Source organism: Myotis daubentonii, chromosome 4 (genome assembly GCF_963259705.1).
Source record: "Myotis daubentonii chromosome 4, mMyoDau2.1, whole genome shotgun sequence".
NCBI lineage: Eukaryota > Metazoa > Chordata > Mammalia > Chiroptera > Vespertilionidae > Myotis > Myotis daubentonii.
This window is the reverse complement of record NC_081843.1, coordinates 32,814,967-32,838,776: the sequence shown is the minus strand read 5'-3', so window position 1 is coordinate 32,838,776 and position 23,810 is coordinate 32,814,967. Positions and strand designations below refer to the sequence as shown.

General features: G+C 54.5%; 1 protein-coding gene across 4 annotated transcripts in view; it reads left to right on the top strand.

Annotated features, from left to right (window-relative positions):
• The window catches only part of GTF2IRD1 (GTF2I repeat domain containing 1), a 110,583-nt gene that overhangs the window by 72,348 nt on the left and 14,425 nt on the right, over nucleotides 1–23,810 (top strand). For 3 of the 4 annotated variants that reach the window (XM_059693434.1, XM_059693432.1, XM_059693433.1), the window contains 3 exons: nucleotides 266–349; nucleotides 4,424–4,607; nucleotides 5,148–5,176. In XM_059693434.1, coding sequence (XP_059549417.1) covers nucleotides 266–349; nucleotides 4,424–4,607; nucleotides 5,148–5,176 — 297 coding nt within the window. Of the gene's footprint in view, nucleotides 1–265; nucleotides 350–4,423; nucleotides 4,608–5,147; nucleotides 5,177–19,303; nucleotides 19,422–23,810 lie in introns of all 4 variants that reach the window. The other variant, XM_059693436.1, reaches the window with a different exon arrangement.

The following is a 23,810-nucleotide window of genomic DNA, read 5'->3' as shown; positions in this document are numbered from 1 at the left end:
CCAGGCTTGTTGATCACTGTGGTGGTTTTCAAATGTCAACAATTAACTCAATTTCCGACTCATTGCTGTTGTTGTAACAGTGTGCGTCCTTCTGGAAAAACACACATCTCTGTTGAGATGTTAGCTCTGAAGGACCCGGGGGGCCCGCTCCAAGGATCTGGTAATTGCCAGAGAAGGAGGTCCCCATAATTAGAAAATCATATTCCTTAAAATTCACTAAGTGCCTTTTAACAGCCCCAATCCATAATCGTTTTTCACTTTGCAGAAAATTATGATGCCAGACTCTCCCGGATCGACATTGCCAACACGCTGAGGGAGCAAGTCCAGGATCTGTTCAATAAGAAATACGGTGAGCCCGGGCGCCGGGTGGAGGGAAGCGGGCAGGGTGGGAAGAGGCCGGCGTTCCCCAGGCCCATCGTGGTCACCTCTGGGAAAACCATTCATCCGCTTATAAATGTTGCTGGAGCAGTTACCGTGTACCAGGAGATGCAGCAGTGAAGGAAACGCACAGTCCCTGCCCTCACGGGCCCCATAGATCAGGGCAAAGAGAGACATTCAGCAACTACACAGAACCTAATAGCAAGGAGGAATTCACAGGAAACGAGCAGGCTGTTCCAGAGAGAATAGCTTGGGTGCTTACCTTAAGTCGGGGGCCAAGGAGAGCCTCTTTGAAGAAAGAACTGAAGGACAGTTAAGGAGTTAAGCAAAGTGTGAAGGAAGGACATTCCAGCTGAGATAATGGCGTGTGCAAAGGCCCTGAGGCTTGTCCTCAGAAGGGGAGGGTGCTGGGAGGTGGAGGTGGAGGTGGAGGTGGACGGAGGAGAGACCCCATGGAGCTGCCCAAGAAGCAGAGCTGACCATGGTGTCGGCTTTGTATTTTGTTGGGAAGAGTGAAGAGCGAGCCACTTTGCGCTTTTGAAGTATCTTCCTGGTCTCTGTGAAGAAAGTGAATGGGTGCAGGAGGGCAAGGGGCGGGTGGTAGTTCAGAGGTGGAGTGGGAGTCCAGGCCAGAGTGACTGATGCTCTTGGGCAGGGCCCTGGCCTTGGTACTAGAGGAAAGTGGGTGGAGCTAAGATGCGCTCAGAGAGAGAATCGCTGGTGCGGAATTGGCAGGGAGAGGGGAGGCCTCCAGTTGAGTCCTGGCTTGAGGAATCAGTGAAGATGCTCAAGTAACAAAAACAAACTAAAACTGGCTTGAACAATAAAGGGGGTTAAACAACAATGACTATTTATTATCTCTCATTGGCGTCAGTGAGTCAGCTCACTCAGGGTCTCTCCCAAGGTTGCAGGCTGGGACTGGGATCACCTGGACAGCTAGCTTCCCGCTCACATGTCTGCTCCCCGGGCTGGGGAAACTGCTGGTGCTGGGACAACTGGGCCCCTTGGCATCTCTCTCTCTCGATTTCTATGAGATCCCTTCACGGGGACTTTCCAGCATAGTGACTCCAGGGTAGCTAGAGTCCTACTTGTCAGCCAGGGCTGCTGAGGCACCATCCTGAGAGAGAGCCAGGGGAAGCTGTGTTGCCTTTTATGACCCAGCCTCAGAGGTCGTGCAGCGTCACCTCTGTTGTCCTGTACAGGTTGAGGCAGTTACAAAGCCCCATCCCCAGTTCTCTGGGGGGGGAGTGTAGCGGTTACACTGTAAGAGGAGCATGTGGGGTGGGAGGAAAATCGGTGCAGCTATCTTTGGACAGTGCAGTCAGCCAAAACTCATAACATGGGAGGTCCAGCAGAGGGATGGCCTTCAGGGTCAGCTGGATCCAGCAGCCCAGGAATACCCTTGGTGTCTTTCCACAGTGTCAGCAGCATCGCAGGCCGGCTTCCCACTTGTTGGCAGAATGGCCGCAGCGGGTTCAGACATCCCATCTGCACAGCCTGGAAGGAAGGAGAGGGCTGGCTCTTCCATAGGCTTTCCCAAGAGAGCCAGGTTGTTTCTTTCCCAGAATTCCCTGAGCTCTCCTCTTGTTTCTCATTGGTCTCTACTGAGTCCTATGTCCATTCCTTACCCAGTCTCTGTGGCAGGGAGACGCCACATGCTCATTGGGTACCTGGATCTGTCACCATGATGGGTGAGGGGGAGTGGATAGAGCACGTGGCTCACCAGAGACAGGTGGATACCCACCTGTCAGGGAGAAGGGGCAGTGCCATCACTGAGGGGAGGAGTTAGGGAGGAAGTAATGGGTTCCATTTGGGACGCTGAGTTTGAGGAGTGAGTGGAGAGGAAGTCTGCTATTCAGAAGGGTATCTGGATTGGAACCAGAAATTAGGTCATGGGCCCTGGCTGATGTGGCTCAGTGGGTTGAGCATCATCCCATACACCAAGAGATCACTAGTTCGATTCCCAGTCAGGGCACATGCCTAGGTTGTAGTCTCCATCCCCAGTAGGGGGTGTGCAGAATGCAGCCAATTATTGTTTCTTTCTCCCTCTCCCTCTCTAAAATCAATAAAAGCATATTTTTAAAAAGAAGAAAGAAAAAAGTGTTTAAAGACACTTATGTCGCCCTAGCCGGTTTGGCTCAGTGGATAGAGCATTGGCCTGCGGATTGAAGGGTCCCAGATTTGATTCCGGCCAAGGGCACATGCTCAGGTTGTGGGCTCGATTCCCAGTGGGGAGCATGCAGGAGGCAGCCGATCAATGATCTCTCTGAACATTGATGTTTCTATCTCTCTCTCCCTCTCCCTTCCTCTCTGAAATCAATAAAAATATATTTTAAAAAATAAATGAAGACACTTGTGTCTTAAAAAAGTAAAAACTAGGGCATGGGATTAGAGGAGACATGACAGGGGGTGCAAAAGGGACAAAAGAGGACCCAGATTGAAGGCCAAGAGGGCTGTGTTTAGAAGTCAGGTCCAGGAGGAGGGGGAGTGGCCAGAACGAGGGGAGACCGGGAAGTGCGGGGTCATGGGCACCCAGGAGAAGGCCTCAAGGAGGAAGCGGGCATCTGTGTTGGATTTTGCCAACAGAGTGCAAGTGTCTACAGGGTTTGCAGCATGGCGGCCATCGGTCATTGTGGCAAGAGCCGTTTTGGAGGCGAGAAGAGAAGTGGAGATGGCAGTGTTCCCACTCGTGGGTTATGGGTATAAATTTTCCTCTCTGTCTGAATTTTTCTATTTGAAAAAGGATCTCTTTGTGATAGCCTATAAACTAGTGAGCAACAAAATCAAGATGAAGGAGTAAAAGTAGACTGGACATCCCTAGAGAGAGAAAGTAGATTAGTGGCTGCCAGGGCCTGGGGAGAGGGGGCGAGGGGGTGACTGCTAATGGGCACGGGACTTCTTTCTGGAGCGATGGAAATGTTCTGGAATTCGATAGTAGAGATAATTTCACAACCTCATGAGTATATGAAAAACCACTGGATGGCACACTTCAAAAGGGTACATTTCATGGTGTGTGAATTCCGCCTCCATTGAATAAAACTAAACAGGCTGAAGCCGTGGCCCGAGTCCAGGGATGACATGAAGACTTGCTAGCGGCGGGACACACATCAGGCTCTGAGTCTCCTAGGCGTCCGAGCAGAAAGGGGAATGAGGCAAGTTCTGGCGTCCTCAGTGTCCGTGAGATAAGAACTAGTTTATTGCACACAGACAGCTCAGCTGTTCTTTCTAGTGTCTTCATGGGCCTCCCGTGGCAGAGGATGGTGCTCTCAGCCAGCCCCTCAGGAGGGCCGCCGTGAGCTCAGACCACCCGCCTGGGTCTCCAGCTGGACCCCATCTAAGGCTGGGAGAGCCATGAACGTTCACGGCAGCCTCGCAGCATCCGGGGCTACGGCGCCTGCACCTGGTCCGTGGTCCCCGTGGGCAAGAACCACGGGAGGGCCAGCCGGCAGTTCCACCTCCTCACCCCAGGACTGCCCTAGGCCTGCTGTCTGACCAGCACCGTCCCGGGACGGGAATGCCACAGCCCTGCACAGAGGCCTGCTCACAGGAAGGACACTAATGCTCAGATGTGGGAAGAGGGCCCCGAGGTCAGCTGCGCCCTGGCTGGCCTCAAGCGGCTCTCCTTGCTCCCAAATGCCATCTGCCCTCTCGGGCCAGGCCAGTCCTGAACCAGGGGCAGGCAGAGCCCTGGAGCTGATGCAGGGTCAGGCATTGTGGGAAGGGCAGCTGTGCCCACAGGGTACATCCTCTAGGTGGGCCTTCACATTCGCAGGGGAGGATGCTGAGAAACATTAGCCACTGCCCTCTCCCCCAGCAGCCGTAGCTACACGTCCCCTTCCCCCTCCTCAGCCCAGACACCTGACCCCCGAGGCCTCCTGCACAACACAGCCCCTCACTCCCAGTCCCCCACTGGTGGTGCCTTTCCTTGGTACTAAATGACAGGTTTCTTTCGCGCTCGTGCACGAAGCCCCCACACACACCTCCCGTCCTCACACCAGCGGTGCCTCTGGCTCCTAATGACGCTTCCTCCGTCCGTCATCCACAGGGGAAGCCTTGGGCATCAAGTACCCGGTCCAGGTCCCCTACAAGCGCATCAAGAGTAACCCCGGCTCGGTGATCATTGAGGGGCTGCCCCCCGGAATCCCGTTCCGAAAGCCCTGCACCTTCGGTTCCCAAAACCTGGAGAGAATCCTCGCGGTGGCTGACAAGATCAAGTTCACGGTCACCAGGTACTGGGGGAAGAGGCCGGGTGAGGAGGCAGTGGTAGCGTGGGTGGGGGCTTGCACAGGGGACCCTTGGCCTTTCCTCCGGTTCGTCCTGCCCTCCCTGCAGGACGGTGCCGCTGTCCCAGTGTCAACCTGGGTCCTGGGGGCTGGGGGGAGGACTGCAGGCCAGCCGGGGTGCAGAGGGCCCCCAGAGGTGAGACCAGCCACCACATCATTACCACTGTAGCAGGCACGGCCTTCACGGGCACCTTCTACCTCCCCACACACCTGCCCACTGCACTCCTAGCCCCTGGGAGAGCCATCAGGCCCACTTCAGAGGGGAGGAAAAGGGACAACTTGTTTGCCCAAGGTCACAGCCATCCAGGGCAGAGCCCGCAGGAGACCCCGGTCACCGTCTTCTGCGCAGTGTCCCGTGCACACGAATCACTGCCCATCTTGTTAAAGTGGCAGATTCTGATGCAGTAGGTCTTGGATGTGCCCCAAACATTTCTAATGAGCTCCCAGCCCCTCCCCCTGACACTCCCCTCTCTGCTTCTCTTCCAGGCCTTTCCAAGGACTCATCCCAAAGCCTGGTAAGAGGCATCGACTCGCGGGGGAGCTTCTTGGCATGGGGGGCTGGCCATGGTGCTGGGGGCCAGAGGCTGGAGCCAAGCCAACTGTGGGACACAGGGTGTGGGGCCCTGAAGCAGGAGCCAGGTCGCTGCCCTTCTGTTCTCCCACCTCCCCTGGCACCATCCCAGGAGGCAGGAGGAAGGCCAAGCTGGAGCCTGAGGCAGAGGAAGGGGCCGTGGATGGCACCTGTGACTTTTAAGCTTTGCCCAGCCAGGGTTCCGGAGGAAGGGCTGGGTCCGTGCCCCTCACTCCTCTGGTTGAAGGGCCCTGGGTGCCTTTGGTGAGTAGCTGAGGTTGGTGGCGGGTGGGTTTCTCACCTTGGAGGGCTTGGCAGTAAGATGTAAGGGCGCCCACCCAGCCTCAGATGGTAAAATGCTCTCCTGACCCCTTTCAAGGCATCCAGCCCCTCCACCTCCCCCGTGGCCGTGTCCTGCACCTCCCAAACGCTTAATGAGCAGAGGCTGTCCCTGTGGGGGCAACATGGCCGCCCGGAGAGCACTCTGGGCTGGCCAGGGCCTGTGCATGGAGAGACGGGGAGCCCTGCCATCTCGCCCCACACCGTGCCCGCCCCAGAAGCCACTGCGGGTGTGAACACCAGCCGGCCTGTGTCCCTGGGGAGGCTGGCCGGCTGTGCTGGGAATGGGTGAGCCGCCACAGCAGACACACGTCAGAGGGAGCCTGCCGCCCGGGAGTCTGGTCCACAGTCCTGGACACAGTGCCTGGCTCCCACCTGCGTGGCATTGGCCCTGCTCCCGGGAGCTGTTCACTCCCTGCGCCCAGGCCTGGCCTGGCGGGCTTCTGGGGAAGGGTCAAGGGGCCGTCGAACTGGAGGGGGCAAGACTTCCTGAGGGTGTAGTGATGTGGCAGCCGCTGTCAGGCTGCAGGGACCCCCCAGGAAGGGAAGCGGGGGCGGGGGTGACTGGGGAAGGTTTCCTGGAAAGGAAGGCTCCAGTTGGGCCTCGGAGAAGCCAGGACTCGGAGAGGGGAGGGAAAGGAGGCGTTCGGTCGGTAAGCAGCAGGGGTCCGAGGCCCACCCTGTCCCTGGGCTCTCGGAGATGGGAAAACGGCAAGATGATGTTACTAAGATGGAAGTGGTGGAAGTAGTAGTAAAATGCAGCCGCGGTGGCCCTGACCAAAGATGACTAGACCCGCCTCATGTGGGCTCCTCTTACACGTTTCCAAGGCCCTCCTAAGGCCAGCTGTGTTCTAGGCTCTAAGGTTTCAGCGAAGAACACGGAGGTATCACGTTGACTCCTCGGGCCTATGAGTTAGGTGCGAGAGCCGGACTCAGGAAGCAGAGCTCAGGGTTTCAGCGATGTGCCGCCTCACACGCCGAGCGGGGGCCTTAAGGCCCATCCTCTTGGAGAGGTGAACCCGGGGCCCCCGATTCAGACGCCCACAGGGGAACGGTTCCCCTGGAAGCAGGCTGGGGACGGCAGGGCAGGCACATGAATGCTCCAGTGCTCATGAGAACATCACAGGCCTGTGCACTTGCACAGCTCCCTTCTCTTTTAAGCTTTTTAAAAATATATATATAGATATATATATATATATATTTTTTTTTTTTTATTGATTTCAGAGAGGAAGGGAGAAGGAGAGAGATAGAAACATCAATGCTGAGAGAATCATTGATCAGCTGCCTCCTGTACACTCCCTACTAGGGATCAAGCCCGTAACCTGGGCATGTGCCCTGACTGGGAATCGAACCCTGGCCTCCTGGTTCTTAGATTGACACTCAACCACTGACCCACACTGGCTGGGCCCACAGCTCTCTTCTCATTGGCCCTGGGAACCAGAACACACCTTCCCTGGCATCACCAGCCCATCCCCACCCCCCCAGCTGCCTGGCCCTCTGTGGACCTGCCTTGCTCCGGGACATGGTTGGCAGCCTGGGGTTCACTTGTCTGGCTCCAGGGCTGATAGACATCAGTGCTGGTGCCCCTGAGCCAGCTTCCTGCCACTGCCTGCCCCGGCTTGGGTTTCAGCCCAAGCCGGTGTCAGTGCTGGGCCTGATCCCGTAAGCAGCAGCCGGAAGCATGGCCGAGCCTCCCTCTGCTGATGAAGACTAGAAATGTAGTGAGGCACCCCTCGGCCTCCCCTCTGCTCCCAGCCCCTCCTCCCCAGAAGAAAGGGTCCCCTTGGAGGACTAAAAGGGGCGTGTACATTTTAAATGAGTTTGGAAAGCAGCAAAGAAAAGTCAAGACGCCTGATGTGTGCTGGGCTGTGAGGTCAGCGCTTTGCACTGGCACCTTTTTCTGTTCCCTGCTTACGGGTGTTGGGAACTTCAGTGACTTGCCTGGGATGGCCCACCTGGAGTGAGGGAACCTGGCTCCCTGCGTTCTGTCAGGAGACCATGGTCACAGGCAGGCGGTATGTAATTCAGAGCAGTCGTCGCACAGTGGAGTGTCAGGCTTTAGAGAGAAACGCTTGTGGCAGAGGGTCAGCCAGCAGCCTTCACTCAGACCACAGCGCTCCTGGGCCCTTCCGGGGGTGACCGCTTTCACCGCTCGGGGCTTACCCTCCAACTAGGAAAACTTGCAGCTCATCTTGCTGTTTGAGCAGCTTCTTGAATCTCAGCCATCAACCCCCAGTCTCCTTGCCTGCCCACCTACCCATTGGCCTTCCCTTTGCCTCCTCTGTGTACAGAGAAAGGCCTTGGAAACACTTGATCACCCACATGGTGTGGGAGAAGATGGCAGGCTGCCTGGAAGAGGAGGTGGAAAAGTGGCCCTGGCCCCAGCCCTCGGGGATGGAACTGCCAGCACCTTTCCAGGCATTGGCACGCCAGCTCCAAGCCTACTCATGCCACTTGTCATGCTGGGCTGGGAAGCTCTCCAGGCTCACAGGAGACCGAGGGCTCCCTGGAGGTCATCGAGTGCTGGTCCTGCCCCAGAGAGGCATGAGGCATGATTCCCATGAGGAAATCACTGAAGCCTGATACAGGCCAGCATCAGGGGTGATGTTGGAGCAGGACCTCAGGTCTCGGGGGGAGGCAAACGTTAGCAGGTGCCCTGGGCATGTGGAGGAATAGCTGGGCAGCATGTCAGCCATGGGAAAGCACAGGCTGGTGTTCAGAGAGACCCAGTTCAAATCCCTGCACCCTTTTACTAGCCATGTGACTGGGCTCATTCCTTCACATCCTGAGCCGGATGTAAGACGGAGATAGTCGTACCCGCTTCCCCAGGTGATCTGAATTGGACAGATGGTGGGCAGTGGTGGGTGAGCTCTGGAGGCCAGTTGTACCCTGCTGCCCCGGGGAGCTTTGTCCTGACACTCAAATGAGTATTTGTAAAGCCTTCAGCCCTGGACCTGCTGTGGGAAAGCGCTCAGCCAGTGGCGGTGGCAGTGACTGTTATTCCAGAGGCTCTGGAAGGCTTCCTGGAGGGGGTAACATTGACCTGGGCCTTGGAGGTGAGCAGAACAGTGTGTGGTGCTGGCACAGGGTTCAGCGGTGCCCAGGGGACATGGCCAGGGCACCAGTAAGGGGTGGAGCCCATTCCGCTGGAGGGTATGGCGTGTCCTGACCAAGAGGCAGTCCTTATCTCGGCACAGTGGAGGCTTTGAGACTTTCCTTTCTCTTTCCTCCTCTTCTAAAAATACGGAGTGAACCTTAGTCGGCTAATTCAGACGTGTATGATAGAACTTTCTCTTTTATTCTTCTAAAATTGAACTAGATTTCTACCAAAACCCACCGTTACATAGTGGCAGAAACTTGACCTGAGTCTCTTTAGGATCCCCTTTTCCCTGGACTTGTGTCCACGTTCCAGAGGATTTCATAGTGCCAAGCAGTGAGGAGCAGGGGGCCCGTCAAGTCTTGAATGTCATGTGTCAACACTAACACAGGTACCCAGAAGATATCCAGGGACAACTGTCCACCAGGTGATTGGAGAGACACCCTTGTTCCTACCCATTGAGCACTGCCCCCACCCCAGGGGCCTGGAACCTTCTATGAAGCCCACCTCTGCAGCCACTACCACACTGCAGAGGGTTGGACGTGACTCATGCTTGGGGAGGGCGGAAATGGGGTGCTGGGGGTGAGCCTTGGGAAGGAGGGGAGCTTCCCTAGGTAGGGAGGGACCCCTTGAAGGATGGCTCTCAGGTTTTCCACGTCATTTGTTGAAGGCTCCCATAGGGGCCGTTCCTAACAGAAACATCCTGAGAAGATGAGTCGTAAAGAAGGAAACTGTGCTTTGAAAATAAGTTGGTCATTAAATCTGGGGCTTGGACAGTGTGGCCTGGAACGGTGGGCTGGCCCAGAGTGGGGCGAGGGTATGGCCCTTCCTGGGCCAGTTTTGTTCCGAGTCCAAAGAGATGACCCCACAAGGCCATTAGCGTTGTCCCAACTGGGTACACATCTGCCCTCAGGGCCTGTTTCCCCACCGGTGTCTGGTAGCCTTTCCCGCTCGTGCTGCGTGGTGGTAGGCACCTGGCTAGAGAGAAAGACAGGCTTGGACTGAGCATGGGAGGGCTTTCAGGCCTCCAGTCCGGGGAGCTGGGGGCCAGCGGCTCCATGGGGCCCCTGGGGAGCGGGCATTCAGGCTGGAGGAGCTGGGACGGCAGAGGGATGGATGGTAGGGCCAGGCCCCCCACTTATACTAGCGTGAGCTCTCGCCTAACCTCAGGGAGCCGAGGTAACGCAGGCCTGACCCCAGGAGCCCAAGCCAGTGAGGCCTGGAGAGGTACACAACAGTGGAAGCCCACCTGCCTGCAGTAACACGGAGTTGAAGGAGGGAGACTGGGCCAGGGGCCAGAGGGGTGGGTGGCTAGGGACACGAATGGGTCGTCTCTGTCCTCCCAGGCATCCAGCTCCCAGGAACAGATGTGCGCCAGGGGCCACAGATCACTGGGCCCCCGGCAGGCACACGCACAGAGCACGGCAGGGTTGTTCGCTGGGGAAGGGGCTCGAGCTGAATCTGGCATCACCCTCTGTACTCAAGTCCCGGTGACCTCTCTGAAACCCAGAGGGGCTGGGACAGCAGGAAGCTGTCCGGGATGTGTTGGGCAGAAGCAGGGACTAAGGACGGAGGGGCCTCTGCCCAGGTAGCAGGGGTAGTAATAGCCACAGCACATTCTCCTAGCCGGTCATAAAACCCTAAAGGGAATAGCAAATACACGCCCATGCTAAATCTGAAAATACGAACATCTAACTGGCCATGGCTGTTCATTGTCATGATGATACGTTTCTTCCAGATTTTTCCACAAGCTTATTAATTTTACATCTCCCTGTTCTTTCTCTGAAATTTACATACACACAAACTTAAAACATAAGTATTTTCCCATGTCTTTTTTTTTGTTTTTCTTTGTTGTTGTTGTTAATCCTCACAGGAAGATATTTTCCCTGTTGATTTTTAGAGAGGGAGAAAGCGGAAGAGGGAGAGAGAGACATCGAGACATCGATTGATTGCCTCCTGCATGTGCCCTTGACCGGGAATCAAACCTGCAACCCTTTTGTGCGCAGGCTGATGCTCTAACACTGGCTAGGGCCCCATGTCTTTATTTTTATTTTTAAAAATATTTTTTTATTGATTTCAGACAGGAAGGGAGAGGGAGAGAGAAACATCAATGATGGGAATCACTGATTGGCTGCCTCCTGCACACCCCCAGTGAGGATTCAGCCTGCAACCCAGGCATATGCCCTCACCGGGAATCGAACCCTGACCTCCTGGTTCATAGGTTGATGTCAACCACTGAGCCACACCCAGCTGGGCTGGCCTCAGGTCTTTAAAACTCTTTATAATATTCCCTCATTAAGCTGCATCATAGTTAACTACCCTGTCCGCCAACTGTGGACATTTAGGCACCCCTCACACTATCCACATCATGCTCATGGTCTGTCAATTGCAGGGACTTCCCATACCAGCACAAGTGATCCATCCCCACAACTTGTCTTAAAGGAAGAAACTGAGACTCAGAGATAAAGGAACCTGCTCGTGGGCACTCAGCACGCGCTCCCCCCCTTCATCTTTCATCTACACTGGGTGGCTCTTTGCTGCCCCCTTCTGGCTGCCAGTATCTATAACATCTATAACATTGGTCCTACCTATCTAACCCTCAGGCTCACAGTCCTTTGGGTTCATCTATTTATACAACAGAAATTTACTGAGTATCTGCTCTGTGTCAAGCAAGATATAGAAATACAAAATATACAGAAATCTCCTTGTGGTGCTTATATTCTAGTGAGGGAGACAGGTAAATAAGGAGAGACAGTACTATTCAATAGTGACTAGTGCCATGGAGACAAATACCACAGAGCTAGGACTGTGTTGAGAAGACAACAGATAAGAGTTAAGGCCTAAAAGAGGTGAGGGTATAAGCCAGCGGTTCTCAACCTGTGGGTCGTGACCCCTTTGGGGGTTGAACGACCCTTTCACAGGGGTCGCCTAAGACCATCGGAAAACACATATATAATTACATATTGTTTGTGTGATTCATCACTATGCTTTAATTATGTTCAATTTGTAACAATGAAAATACATCCTGCATATCAGATATTTACATTACGATTCATAACAGTAGCAAAATTACAGTTATGAAGTAGTAATGAAAATAATGTTATGGTTGGGGGTCACCACAACATGAGGAGCTGTATTAAAGGGTCACGGCGTTAGGAAGGTTGAGAACCACTGGTCTAAGCCAAGTAGAAATCCAGGTCAAAACTTCCAGGGGATGGGGCCAGTCAATGGAAGGACCTGGGGCCCTGGACATATTTTGAAAGTAGAGCCGACAAGATTGCCGATACTGTGGGTGTGAGTGTGCGGAAAAGAGAGAGGACAAAGTTGACATTGTGGGGGAGGAACAAACTTTCCTCTGCCCTCAATGTTCTTCCGGCTGGTCTAGTAATTAGAGGTGAGACATATTAGCATGAGAATGAAACCACGTTTAATACATGCGTATGTGTGGGAGCCCTGCCTACAGGAGAGGGTCAGAGGCCCCACGTGCAGGGGAGGTTCGGCATAGAGAGGGGGACTGAGGTGTGTGAGACATCCTGAGCCAGGGATGACGTAATGCACCTTGGGGGCTTCAACAGGTCACTGCGGGAGGTAAGAGCCGACGTTTAGTCTGCACAGGTTTGCGCTGTCCTGTAGATGGGTCAGAAGAAGTAATTGCCTTTATCTTTTTTTAATACACGTTTATTTATTTCAGAGAGGAAAGGAGAGGGGGAGAGAGAGAAACATCAATGATGAGAGAGAACCATTGATCGGTTGCCTCCTGCATGCTCCCTACTAGGGATAGAGCCCACAACCTGGGCATGTACCAGAATCAAACCTGGACCCTTCAGTCCCCAGGATGGCGCTCTATCCACTGAGCCAAACTGACTAGGGCAGAAGTAGTTGCCTTTGGCTCAAAACAATCTGCATACCACAGAAGCACATCGAGGGGGGACTCATTTTGAACCCTCAAAACATCAAGATTTTGTCCTGAACACCTGGAAAAGGAGAGGGGGCAGAGTAGTGGGCAAGTTTAACCCCCCAGTAGACAGGTCAGGCAGTTGGAGCCACAAATCCGGGAGGGTCCCACTAGACACGTGCAGTCGGGAGCCCTTCTGTGTTTCAGTTATGGGACCGGATCACAGTGAGGATGAGGACCGTCCAGTCGAAGGGGTGCAAGGAGAGCCCTGGGCCCTCCAGCATTTAAGTGGAGAGAGATGGGTCACCTGGAAGCCAAGTGAAAAATGGTTGAAGGCGAGTGATCGCCTGGGCCCAATGCTGCTGAGAGGTCGAGAGCGTGAGATCTGGAACGGAACTGTGGGATCGAGCCACCCAGAGTCCCTGAGGCCTGGTTCAGGCTGGGCGGGAACCTTTGTGGAGTAGTGGGCTCAGGAAAGGGGAGAAGAGCAACGGAACTCACCAGGGACAGGTGACCTTTTAGAGGCAGAAGAGAGCTGGAGAGGGAGCTGCAGGGTGAAATGGGAGGAGAGGGTTTTAGAGGTGGGAATAGCATCAGCATGACTTTATTTTCTGATATGTTTTTATTGAGTTTAGAGAGGAAGGGAGAGAGAGAAACATCGCTGGGCTGCCTCCTGCATGTCCCCTCCTGGGAATCCAGCCCTCGCCCCAGGCATGTGTCCTGACCAGGAATCAAATTGGCGACCTTTTGGAACCTGGAACGACGCTTAACCAACTGAGCCACACCAGCCAGGGCAACAGCATGATTTTAATGAAAGAAATGAGTGATGTCGCAGAGAAGGTGGGAGGAATGGTGAGAGGAGGCTTCTCCCCCCAAGAAGCAGATGGGCAGGAGAGCGAGTGCTGAGAACTTGTGCAAGAGCCCCCCTGCTGACTCTTCAGAGGCGGACAGGGGAAGGGTGGCCACCGGAGCAAGGGGCTGTAGGTTCCAATGGGGGTAAAAGACCATTGGAGTCAGGGCCCTGGAGGTGAGGGCTAGAAGGATGGGGGGGGAGGGAGGGAGGAGGTTGAGGCACAGAGTGCCAGGGGCATGGAATGCTAGTCTGCATGCAGGTTCATTTCCAGGAAATATGAGGGGAGCCATGCTGGTTTCCTGAGCCCATGCCGCAGCTGTGTGAGTTCAGTACCAACCCTTCTCCCACCCCCGAGAACCAGCTGCATCTGGGGGTCAGGGCCGGGGAGCTGGGGAATTCCAGGCTGGAACAGCACCACAAAGGTAGGGAGCCATGAAAGGACCGCATCCAGCCTTTCTGAGCCTCTGGCACGCCAGGCTCTATGCCTTTCACACCAGCCTGTGAGGTAGCTGAGCACATTGAGGCAGAAAGAGGCAAAGTCATACCCAGGTCTGTGCTGTTGTGGGGCCTGAGCAGGGGGTGGTGGGCATTGGAGGAGGAGGGTTGCAAAAGAATGAGGCCCTGGCTGGTGTTGCTCGGTGGTTAGAGCATCAGCCCACGGGCCAGGGGGCTCAAGTTCAATTCTCTGTCAAGGGCATGTACCTGGATTGCAGGTTCCATCCCAGGGTACGTGAGGGAGGCAACCATCGATGCTATTCTCGAATCAATGTTTCTCTCCTCCTGCCCTCCCTCCCACTCTCTCTAAAAATCAATAAAAAATATCCCCAGGTGAGGATTAACAACAAAATAGAAGAATGAAGCGGGATTATAAAAGGCCCTGACCCAAACCCTGGTGATTCAAGCTTTATTTTGTAACATTGGAGGCCTTTTCCGTCTGACATGATTGGAGCTGCTTTGCATTATCCTGCGGTTAACCTGGTAACTGCACATCCACCCACCTTAGGCCGATTACGGAAGGCTAAACTCTGCAGTGAGGTCGGCCGTGGCGGCAGGACCCGGAGATGGTGGAGCTGGGTCTAGATGTAGCAGTAGGGTGTGAGAAGGGAGGGGGGAAGGTTCTGGAAGGGTGATCGTGGTACTCAAGGCTTGGTCTGCAGGCCTATGGGACACGCAGGGACAGATGTGAAGTTGGCGGGTCCTGAGTGGTGCTTAGAGCCGGCAGGGTGGCGATGGGGCTGGGCACAGTCGGGTGTGAAGGTGGCAGAGGAGGGCCCAGGGTCGAGCCCAGAGTGCCGCGACCTCCAAGAGACCTTGGAGGAAAAGAGCCTTTGAAGGAGCAGGAGAAGGTGGAGCCCAAGGAAAGGAAGTGGAGGGGTTTGCGGGTAAGAAGACCTGAGTCCTGGGCAACACCAGAGGGATCAAAGAAGTAAAGACCGTTCTAGAACTATCCTCAAATAATGGTGGCTTTTTAAAAAGCCTTGGAAGGGAATTCCCTGTGGCTGGAGGGAAGCATAGAGGCCGCTTCCCACAGGGCGCACTGCGGGAGAGGAGGGGAGAGGAGGGGCCGGCTCCAGTTGGTGCAGCTCCCACCGCCTGGTGAGGAAGGGAGGCGGAGCTCATACCCTCAGGACCAGGGAGGGTGCAGAGCGAGGGGCCGCCCCCACCCACCGCATTCCTTCCCTTGGCTGCTCAGCTCCTCTCTGGTCTGGGAACCAAATGGTAACCAGTTACAGGCCCAGCTGCCCTGCCCCAGCTTCCTCTCCTTTCGTCCCCTCAACCCTGCCCACCCTGCCAGCGTGAGGGAACCCCCGGCTGAGCAGCCAGGCCCCCGCCCCCTGGGCACCCAGAGCAGGCGGCCAACTTCCCGTCTGACTCCAGCAAGTCAGGTTTGCCTGCCTGGGCTTCAGCTTTCCTGCGTGTAAAATGGAAAGAGTCCCACAGCAGGGCCACCCTGGAGCACACGGCCAAGGCCAGGAGGGGGATGAATAGCCCGTCCGGAGCAGGAGGTGGCGAAGCGGGCAGGCCGGCCGGGCCAGAGCGTGGAGGGCCTGGAAGGCCTGGCTTTGCAGGGTGGACTGGACCCTGCAGACCCGGCCTTGGCAAGCTCTTGCGCTGATGTCCCCGAAGCCGGAGCGGAGCACCTCTGTGAGCCAGGGCCGGAGTTCTTGGCAGCCCCAGCTTTTCTGGCCCTTTAAATACAGTTCCTCATGTTGTGACCCAACCATAAAATTATTTTCGTTGCTACTTCATAACTGTAATGTTGCTACTGTTATGAATTGTCATTCAAATATCTGATATGCAGGATGGTCTTAGGCGACCCCTGTGAAAGGGTCGTTCGACTGCCAAAGGGGTTGTGACCCACAGGTTGAGAACCGCCGCTCTAGGAAGTCCTCACAGAGTCTATTATTTCATAAACTCAACTTGAGTTTTAGTTTAAGGAACTACAGTGTAAAATTGCGTTCGGCTGAGGAAATGAGATAATTCTACTTCACTCACTTCACTGCCACCCCAGCACATCCTGAGGCCCAGTTCCCAGGGGAAGGGCCACGGCCCCCATGGGCGCCCCTTCTGGGTCCCCCTCCTCTATGGGGTCTGTCCTTCATCAGGTGCTGTGTGGAGTGGGCTCCCGGGAAGAGGCCCTGAGCTGGGCCTGGCTGCCAGCGAGGTGTTGCCATCAGCTGAGGGCGTTTGGTGGAGGCGGGAACAGGTCCCCTTCGGCCCCTTCAGAAACCGGTCCCACCACTCTGAGTCGTGTGACCTTAGACAAGTTAACTGTCTGTAACCTTGGATGAGCTCACTAACTATCTGATCTCGGGTAAGTTAACTTGCTGCCCGTGATCTCAGATAAATAGCCTCTTGCCTCTGGGCCTTGAGGCTACACAGAGCAGAAATGCCCTCGGTGGCGACCTGCCCCCACTCCCTGCACCGCGCTCTGCCCGCCCCCAGTCACACGCTCACTCCTCCGGCTTCTCCTTCCCCACCTTCTCTCCACCCCATATCTCTGTCGGGCTCTTGAGGACTCAAAATAAAACCTTCCTTTCTCAAGTTTCTAAAGATAGCACAATTCCAGCGCCAGCCACATGTTTTTCCACTTAATTATCTCTGCTTTTCTTTGTTAATTAGGCTCCAGTAACAATCTTCCTCCGCCTTCCCCGGAGGAGCTGGCATCTGCTGGGCGGGGCCTGGAGGCCTTTGTGGGCAGACAGACGCCTGGCTGCCAGGCCCAGAATTGGCCGGCTGCCTCCTTTCTTCCCGGGGAGGCTGCGCAGTGGGCGATGGAAGGATGTGATGTCAGGAGGCCCCACCCTTTTCCTGGCCTGTGTGGGCTCAGCTGGGTCATTGCAGCCCCGTCCTGCCCTTGGGTTGGTCGGTGGCCCCAGCCCTGCCAGGTGGGGGAGGGGAACCTCAGAGTTCCCCATAGGTGGTTAAACCGGGGCCTCCACGGGCCCCAGAAGGGGGCTTCTGACTCTTGTGCAACATTCCAGAAACCTCACTGAAACCATGTCCCCAACTGGACCACCCAAGACGACAGGAACAGCCAGCGCCTTTATTTGGGCTGGAAGGCGATCAGCTGGAGGGGTCACCAGGCACTGCCTGCTGAACAGAAGCTCCTGCTGCCGGATAAATGCCTCTTTGAGCCACAGCAGCGGGGGCGGGGCACTAAGTGTGGCTCAGCACCGGGCATTTGCTGGGTGGATGGGATCTTTCCAGCCTCGGGAGGGGTCTTGTGACAAAAGAGGCCACAAGAGGCCACGGGGACCTGGGAGGTGGGGGCTCCCAGGCATGGGGACCAGGACAGCACAGCCCGCAGAGGGGCCCTTCAAGGCTTTGGGAGCTCAGGTGCAGTTATTTCGTCCATGAACAGTTCCCAGGTGTCTGTGGTCAGGCACTGGGCTGGGTGCTGGACATTTCATCAACACTGACTTTAAGAGTCAACAGCCTGCCTTTCGGAGCTTACGTTCTGGTGTGGATGCAGAGAATAACCAGTGTGTGAAGTATAAAGCGAGTGAGATGTGAGTGCTAAGGCGAAGCAGGGAAGCCATGAGAGGGGTTGTGTTTATTTTTAGGGAGTTGCAACAGATGGGTAGTCGTCCAGGAAAGGCCTTCGAGTAAAGGCCTGAAGGGGGCGGTAGTGAGCTGGGGGAGGACAAGACTATCACTGCCGGCAAAAAAGACCTGCAAAGGCCCTGCGATCACCCACCAGGGTGTTGGAGGAAGGAGATGCGGGACTGGGCGGGACGTGGTAGGAAATGGGAGGGAAGGCAGGGGCTGGGTAAGAATGCTGCCTTTTGTTCCGAGTGAGCTGGGAGCCAGTGCAGGCTTCTGAGCAGAAGAAAGAATCCAATTTAGACTTTAACAGGATCGCTCTGACGGCGGGGGGAGGACAGATGGGATCAGGGAGAAAGTAAGGCGGGAGGCCCAGGGGTGAGTCGTTGGCTCCAGGTGTACTTGTAGCTAAAGCCAATAGACCTTGCTGGTGACGCTGTGAGAGAGAGGAGTTGGACCTCGGGGATTTGGGCTGAGCTGGAAGAAAAGGAGGAGCCAGTTGGGAGACTGCGATGTCAGGGCTCCTCCTGTAGCTGTGAACTCTGGGGTGTCACCAGTAGCAGGTCCATGCACAAGTCGGGGGCTCAGGGAGCAGACTGGGCTTGATGTATAATTTGGGGAGTCATGAGCACATTGCTAGTTTTTAAAGCCCTAAAACAGAATGAGATCATTGGAAGTGAGTCAAGTCAGAACCGGAGTCCTGGTGCCTTCAGTGTTCGTGGGTTGGGAAGATGAGGAGGGGCTGGTCAGATGGTCAGGGAGGAGTGGGCAGTGTCCTGAAGCGCAATGGAAAAACCGCATTTCTCCCCAGCGGGGAGCCTTCTCCCCTTGTGGCCATGAAGACCCCACAGCCCGGAGACCTGGCTGAGCATCTTGCAGGGATATTGGGATCAGGCCCTGAGCAGTGATGGCTTCTTAGCAGGACCCAGTCTTGGGCCCGAGAGGAAAAATTGTCCTTTATAGGAACCCCCCCCCCCGCCCCCATACATGATCATAGATGCCACACAGGATGGGGCAGGAATAGAAAGTCCCCCCTTCATGGTCCGTTATCTATTCCATGAAACTGCACAGATTTCCCGTGACCTCTCAGGTGGGGACCTGGGGAACGGCAGGCAGAACATACTACCTGGGTGACAGGCAGGAAGAGGGGTACCAGCAGAGGGTCTTGTGTGCCAGGGGGAGGAGGATGGATTTGTCAGGTGGACAGCAGCCCTCAGCAGGTTTTAAGCAAGGGAATGACATGGTCAGGTAGACTGTTTAGAAAGATCAGTGTGGCTTGCAGAGCAGAGAATGGATTTGGGGAGGCCAGGTGAGAAGTTCTTGCCACTGTGAGATGAGAGTCCACTGATACATGGGCTGGACCCGTGGGAAGTTTCTCTGAGAAAGTGGCTTGTCGCCCTCGCCGGTTTGGCTCCGTGGATAGAGCGTCAGCCTGCAGACTGACGGGTGCCAGGTTCCATTGCAGTCAAAGGCTCTTACCTCAGGCTCCATCCTGGCCCAGTTTAGGGCGCGTGCAGGAGAAACATCACACCCATGTTTCTCTTTGTCTCTCCTCCTTCCTTCAACGGAAAAATTTCCTCCGGTGAGGATTAACAAAACAAGAAAAAAAGTGGCTGGTCATGGAGACCACCTGGATTTGTGGATGGAGGCAAGGGGCTACAGGGTTCCTGTGGCTGCTGTAATGAATTACTCAAACTTAGTGGCTTAAAGCAGGTTTATTGCCGTGCTGTTGTAGAGGTGAGAAGCCTGAACTTAGCCTTACAGCAGGGCCCCAGCCGGGGCGTCGGCAGGCAGGTTCCTTCCGGAGGCTCTAAGCAGGAACTGTTTTCTCGACTTCCAGCTTCGGGGGCCACTCGAACTCATGGCCCCTCCTCCATCTTCAAAGCACCACTCCTCCCTCTGCTTCCGTTGTCCCAGCTCCTGCTTTGGACCTAGTGACTATACAGGGTGGGGCAAAAGTGAGTGAGCACTGGAAACGGAGTTTATCCTTGTATTATTTATGCGTTGCTGTCTTCTTTTCCTTATGAACAACTGTAAGCCTACTTTTGCCTCACCCTCTATTTAGGGCCCACTGGAATCGTCCAGGATCATCTCCCCACCCCAAGATCCTCAGCTTAGTCACAGCAGCACAGTCCTTTCTGCTATATAAAGAAACCTAGTCACAGGCCCCGGGATTAGGACAGCTAATGGGGGGCCACGTGCTCGGCTGTGGGGCCACGACAGCCTACCAAGGGTTGGAGGCAGCCAGCCAAGGTTTCTCCCTCGAGCGGCCGTGTGGGAGAGCGGGGTCTGGGACACAGGGAGAGGCTATTTGGGGAAGGGCAGAACCCAGGGTGCTCAAGGAGGCAGTTGGAAGTGTGGGTTCGGGGTCGCAAGGGCAGAAGAGTGAGGGGCTGCAGCATGGGTGGGGTGGAAGGAAGATCTCTTCCCTCCTCAGGTGTGGAGACAAGGTCCTGATAGGCCAGTGATGGCGAGCCTATGACACGCGAACTCATTTTTTTGGTTGATTTTTCTTTGTTAAATGGCACTTAAATATATAAAATAAATATCAAAAATATAAGTCTTTGTTTTACTGTGGTTGCAAATATCAAAAAATTTCTATATGTGACACGGCACCAGAGTTAAGTTAGGGTTTTTCAAAATGCTGACACGCCGAGCTCAAAAGGTTCGCCATCACTGTGATAGGCACTCAGCATGATAATGAGCCTGGGTTTTAGACATTCCTCTGCCAGCCTTGCAGCCCGGACAGAGAGAGGCTGTATATACTACGAGGTGGTTAGGTCTCTAGGGTAAATCCTGGCTCCCCCACTCACTCCCTGTGTAACCTACAGCAGCGTTTTTCTTCTTTGTGCCTCAGCTTTCTCCTCTGTAAAGTGCAGATACTCATAGAGCCTCATAGGGTTGTTGGAAGGATTAAGTGAATGAATCCATACAAAGATCTAAGAATAGTGTCTGGCACTTAAGAGCTTGGTTTCTCGCCCAAGCCTGTTTGGCTCAGTGGATAGAGTGTCGGCCTGCAGACTGAAGAGTCTCGGGTTCGATTCCGGTCAAGGGCACATGCCTGGGTTGTGGGCTCGATCCTCGTAGGGGGTGTGCAGGAGGCAGCCAATCAATGATTCTCTCTCATCTATGATGTTTCAGTCTCCCTCTCCCTTCCTCTCTGAAATCAATAAAGATTTAAAAAAAAAAAAAAGAGCTTGATTTCTCTATTTATTGAGCACCTATGATGGGTCAGGCATTATTGTAGGTGCTCAATAAATAAACAGGTCACTGAAAAACAACCATCCCAGCCCGCAGGGAATGTCCATTCGTGGTAGTTAGCTGTAGCGTTGGCTGCTGCTGCTGCACAGCATGAGGATGTGTCCTCAGAATCAGCCAGGTGACGCAGGAGCGTGCATTCCTTCTGCCCCAGCCTGTGCGGCCAACAGCCCCCGTTTGTCCACCTTTCCCAAGAGAGGGGCAGGTGCCTTGCTCATCATGCGGAGGGCATGGCATTCCGTGTCTGGCCAGTGTGGCTACAGTTCCGCCTGGTCCTTGGCCAGCCTTGGGTGAGTGCCGTCCCTGTCTGTGTGTAGCTGGGACCTAGGAGGAAGGGAGAAGAGAGGAAAGGAGGCAAAGCAGAGAGAGGGGGGAGAGAGAGAGAGAGAGAGAGAGAGAGAGAGAGAGAGAGAGAGAGAGGTGGGGGGAGGAAAGAAGGCATTTCCCCTTGGGAAAGGCCATGAGTATGGTTGGCCCAAGGATTGTCTGTCTGGGATGGACCCATGACAAAGCTGGGTGCCTGCCCTGCCCACCCTGGCTCGGAGGTGAAGCCATAGGGCTGCAGGAGTGTTTGTGAGACAGCCCTTCCTGTAGGTGCTGGGCTGACCTCAGACAGGAAAGCCGAACCTAGGCGTCAGAGAAACGTGGATTTGAGTCCAGTGCCACCGATGGCTGACCATGATCCTTGGTGGCTTTGGGCAGGCACCTTGACTCCTCTGAGCCTCAGTTTACTTACTTATAAAACGGGGATATCAACACCTAGAGGTCAGCCTCATGATGAGGACCAAAGGGCATCCCTAAGTTTGCAGGCAGTCTCTGGTGGGTGTGTGGTCAGCAGATGTGGGATTTGCATCCCCATGTTGGCAGCTGAGGGGATAGTGGAAGGGCCTGGTAGCCCCAACAGGGAGGCCCCAGCCAGAGAGCCCCCTGTTGGCCACTGTTTCAGCCCCTTGTGTGCAGTTGGAGGTCAGACAGCTGGGCTCTAGGGAGGGAGGAGCACAGAGCACCTGCCCCAGCAGGTTGTGGCCCACCATCCACCCAGGGAAGAGAGGCGGATTGATGGGAACACAGAGCCAGGCCTGAGGGAGCTGTCAGGGAGCACACTTGCTCTCTTCCCTCCTCCCTTCCCCTCCCCAGTGGACCTCATGCACTAATCACATCAATCGCTCTGTCATCGATCTCTGCATGTAACAATCGATGGATTGCTATAACCTTTTATTTTGAAATAATTTTTAATTTACAAAGAATTGCAAAGATTCAGAGTTCCCAAATACCGTTTGACCCATGTTAGGACGTGAACATCTTACGTAACCTTGGCACATCTGTCAAAGCTAAGAACTTAACATGGATTGACACGATGTGATGAGCTAAACTACAGACATTAAATTTCATCAGCTTTTCCACTAACGTCCTTTTGACGTTTCAGTGTTCAGTCGCGGCTACCACATTGCCCTTAGCGTTCATTAATTTTATTCTTTCGTTGGTCTTCCCTCCTGATGGCCTGCTAACTGGTTAATACAGACGACGACGAACACCATGGAGCCAGCACCCACATGAGAATTAGAACAGTACCAGCAACGCGCACCGCCCACGTGCCCTCCGTCATCCTGCCCACCTTTCTCCCCAGCACAGATACCCTCAATTTTATGTGTACCATCCTCTTGGTTGTTGCCTCCAAATTTTCAAAACTGCAGGGGAAAAAAATGAAAGAATAGTGTTGTAACGGCCTATACATCCTTTCTCTGATTCATTCATTCTTAACGTTTTGCCAGGTTTCCCTTCCTCTTCCCTCCATCCTTCTCCCCCCGACACAGACACCCCCCCCCATTTATTTCCACTTGAAGTAAGTTGCAGACATCTTGACTCTTCACACATCTTTCAACACACATCTCCCACATCTCCTCAGAACGATGCCATTCTTTTACATATCCACAACATTATTATAACACTTATGAAACCTAACATCTCCCTCTTGTCTAATATACAGTCTATATTCATATTCCTCAGTGTCTTTTATGGCGGTTGTTCCCCCCACCACCACCACCACATTATATAATCATTGTTCAATAGCTGATATTCTAAATTGTTCTATGGCATATAATATTTCCCTAAACCAAATTTGTTTCATTTGCTTTTTTTTCCCCTACTTTCATAACCACGGTACCCTACTGTAACGAGTCCGGGACTTGCTTTTGTCACTTAACGTTACGTAACATATTGTGGAAACCTGCAGCTGTAGCTTGTTTGTTTTCACTGCCCCATAATGTTCCATGGAGCGGCCATACCACCCTGAATTCCTCTGTCTTCCTGCCCCAGGCCGCTTGGGTTGCTCCCAAGGCCTTGCAGTTAGCACCCTTGCACATGTTTCCTTTTGCGCATGTACAGACGTTTCTCTCGGTACATGAGGTCACAGGCCTGGGCGAGGGCCTCCACCGCTGCAGCACAGCCACCCCCTCTCTGAGCCTCAGTTTCTCCATCTGTAAAACAGATGACGGAATTCCTGGTGCCCCTACGTGCAGGCCCAACAGGAGTTAAAAGATGAACCCAAGTGCACCTTCTTCTGGCAAAGGCTTGGTGCCAGGAAAGGGAGGTGTCTTCAGCTGCAGGCCTGAGGGAGGAACATGGCTGCTCTCCCACCTGTGGCCCCAGGGGGGAGCGCCCTCACGTCCACCATGTTCTCTGCAGGTCCAGACCCGCCCAGGCCCGGCAGAGAGAGGGGAGAGGAGGAATATTTATTCCACCTTCTGGACCAAGCTCTCCCTCTAAGCAGCCCTTCCCTCGCTGTGGGCTGCCTCTGTGCTTCTGTTTATGATCATGCTTATCAGCATGGTCATCAATCCCAGCTGCAGGCCTCACACCAGGCAGGGAAAGTCCAGGCTATTCACGGCTCTGGTACTTTGCCCCAGGAGAAGGCTGTGGGGCCACCCCAGGCATCACCCCGAAGCTGATTGGCTCAAAATTGTGGATCTACTATGGCTGTGATTTAATAAGCTTGGTTGCTTTCTTTCCCCAGGCAAAATTTCATTAATCCTCGGCTAACGGACAGCGGATTAGAAAGGACAAGATGAGAGCTTCTGGGGCAGACAATA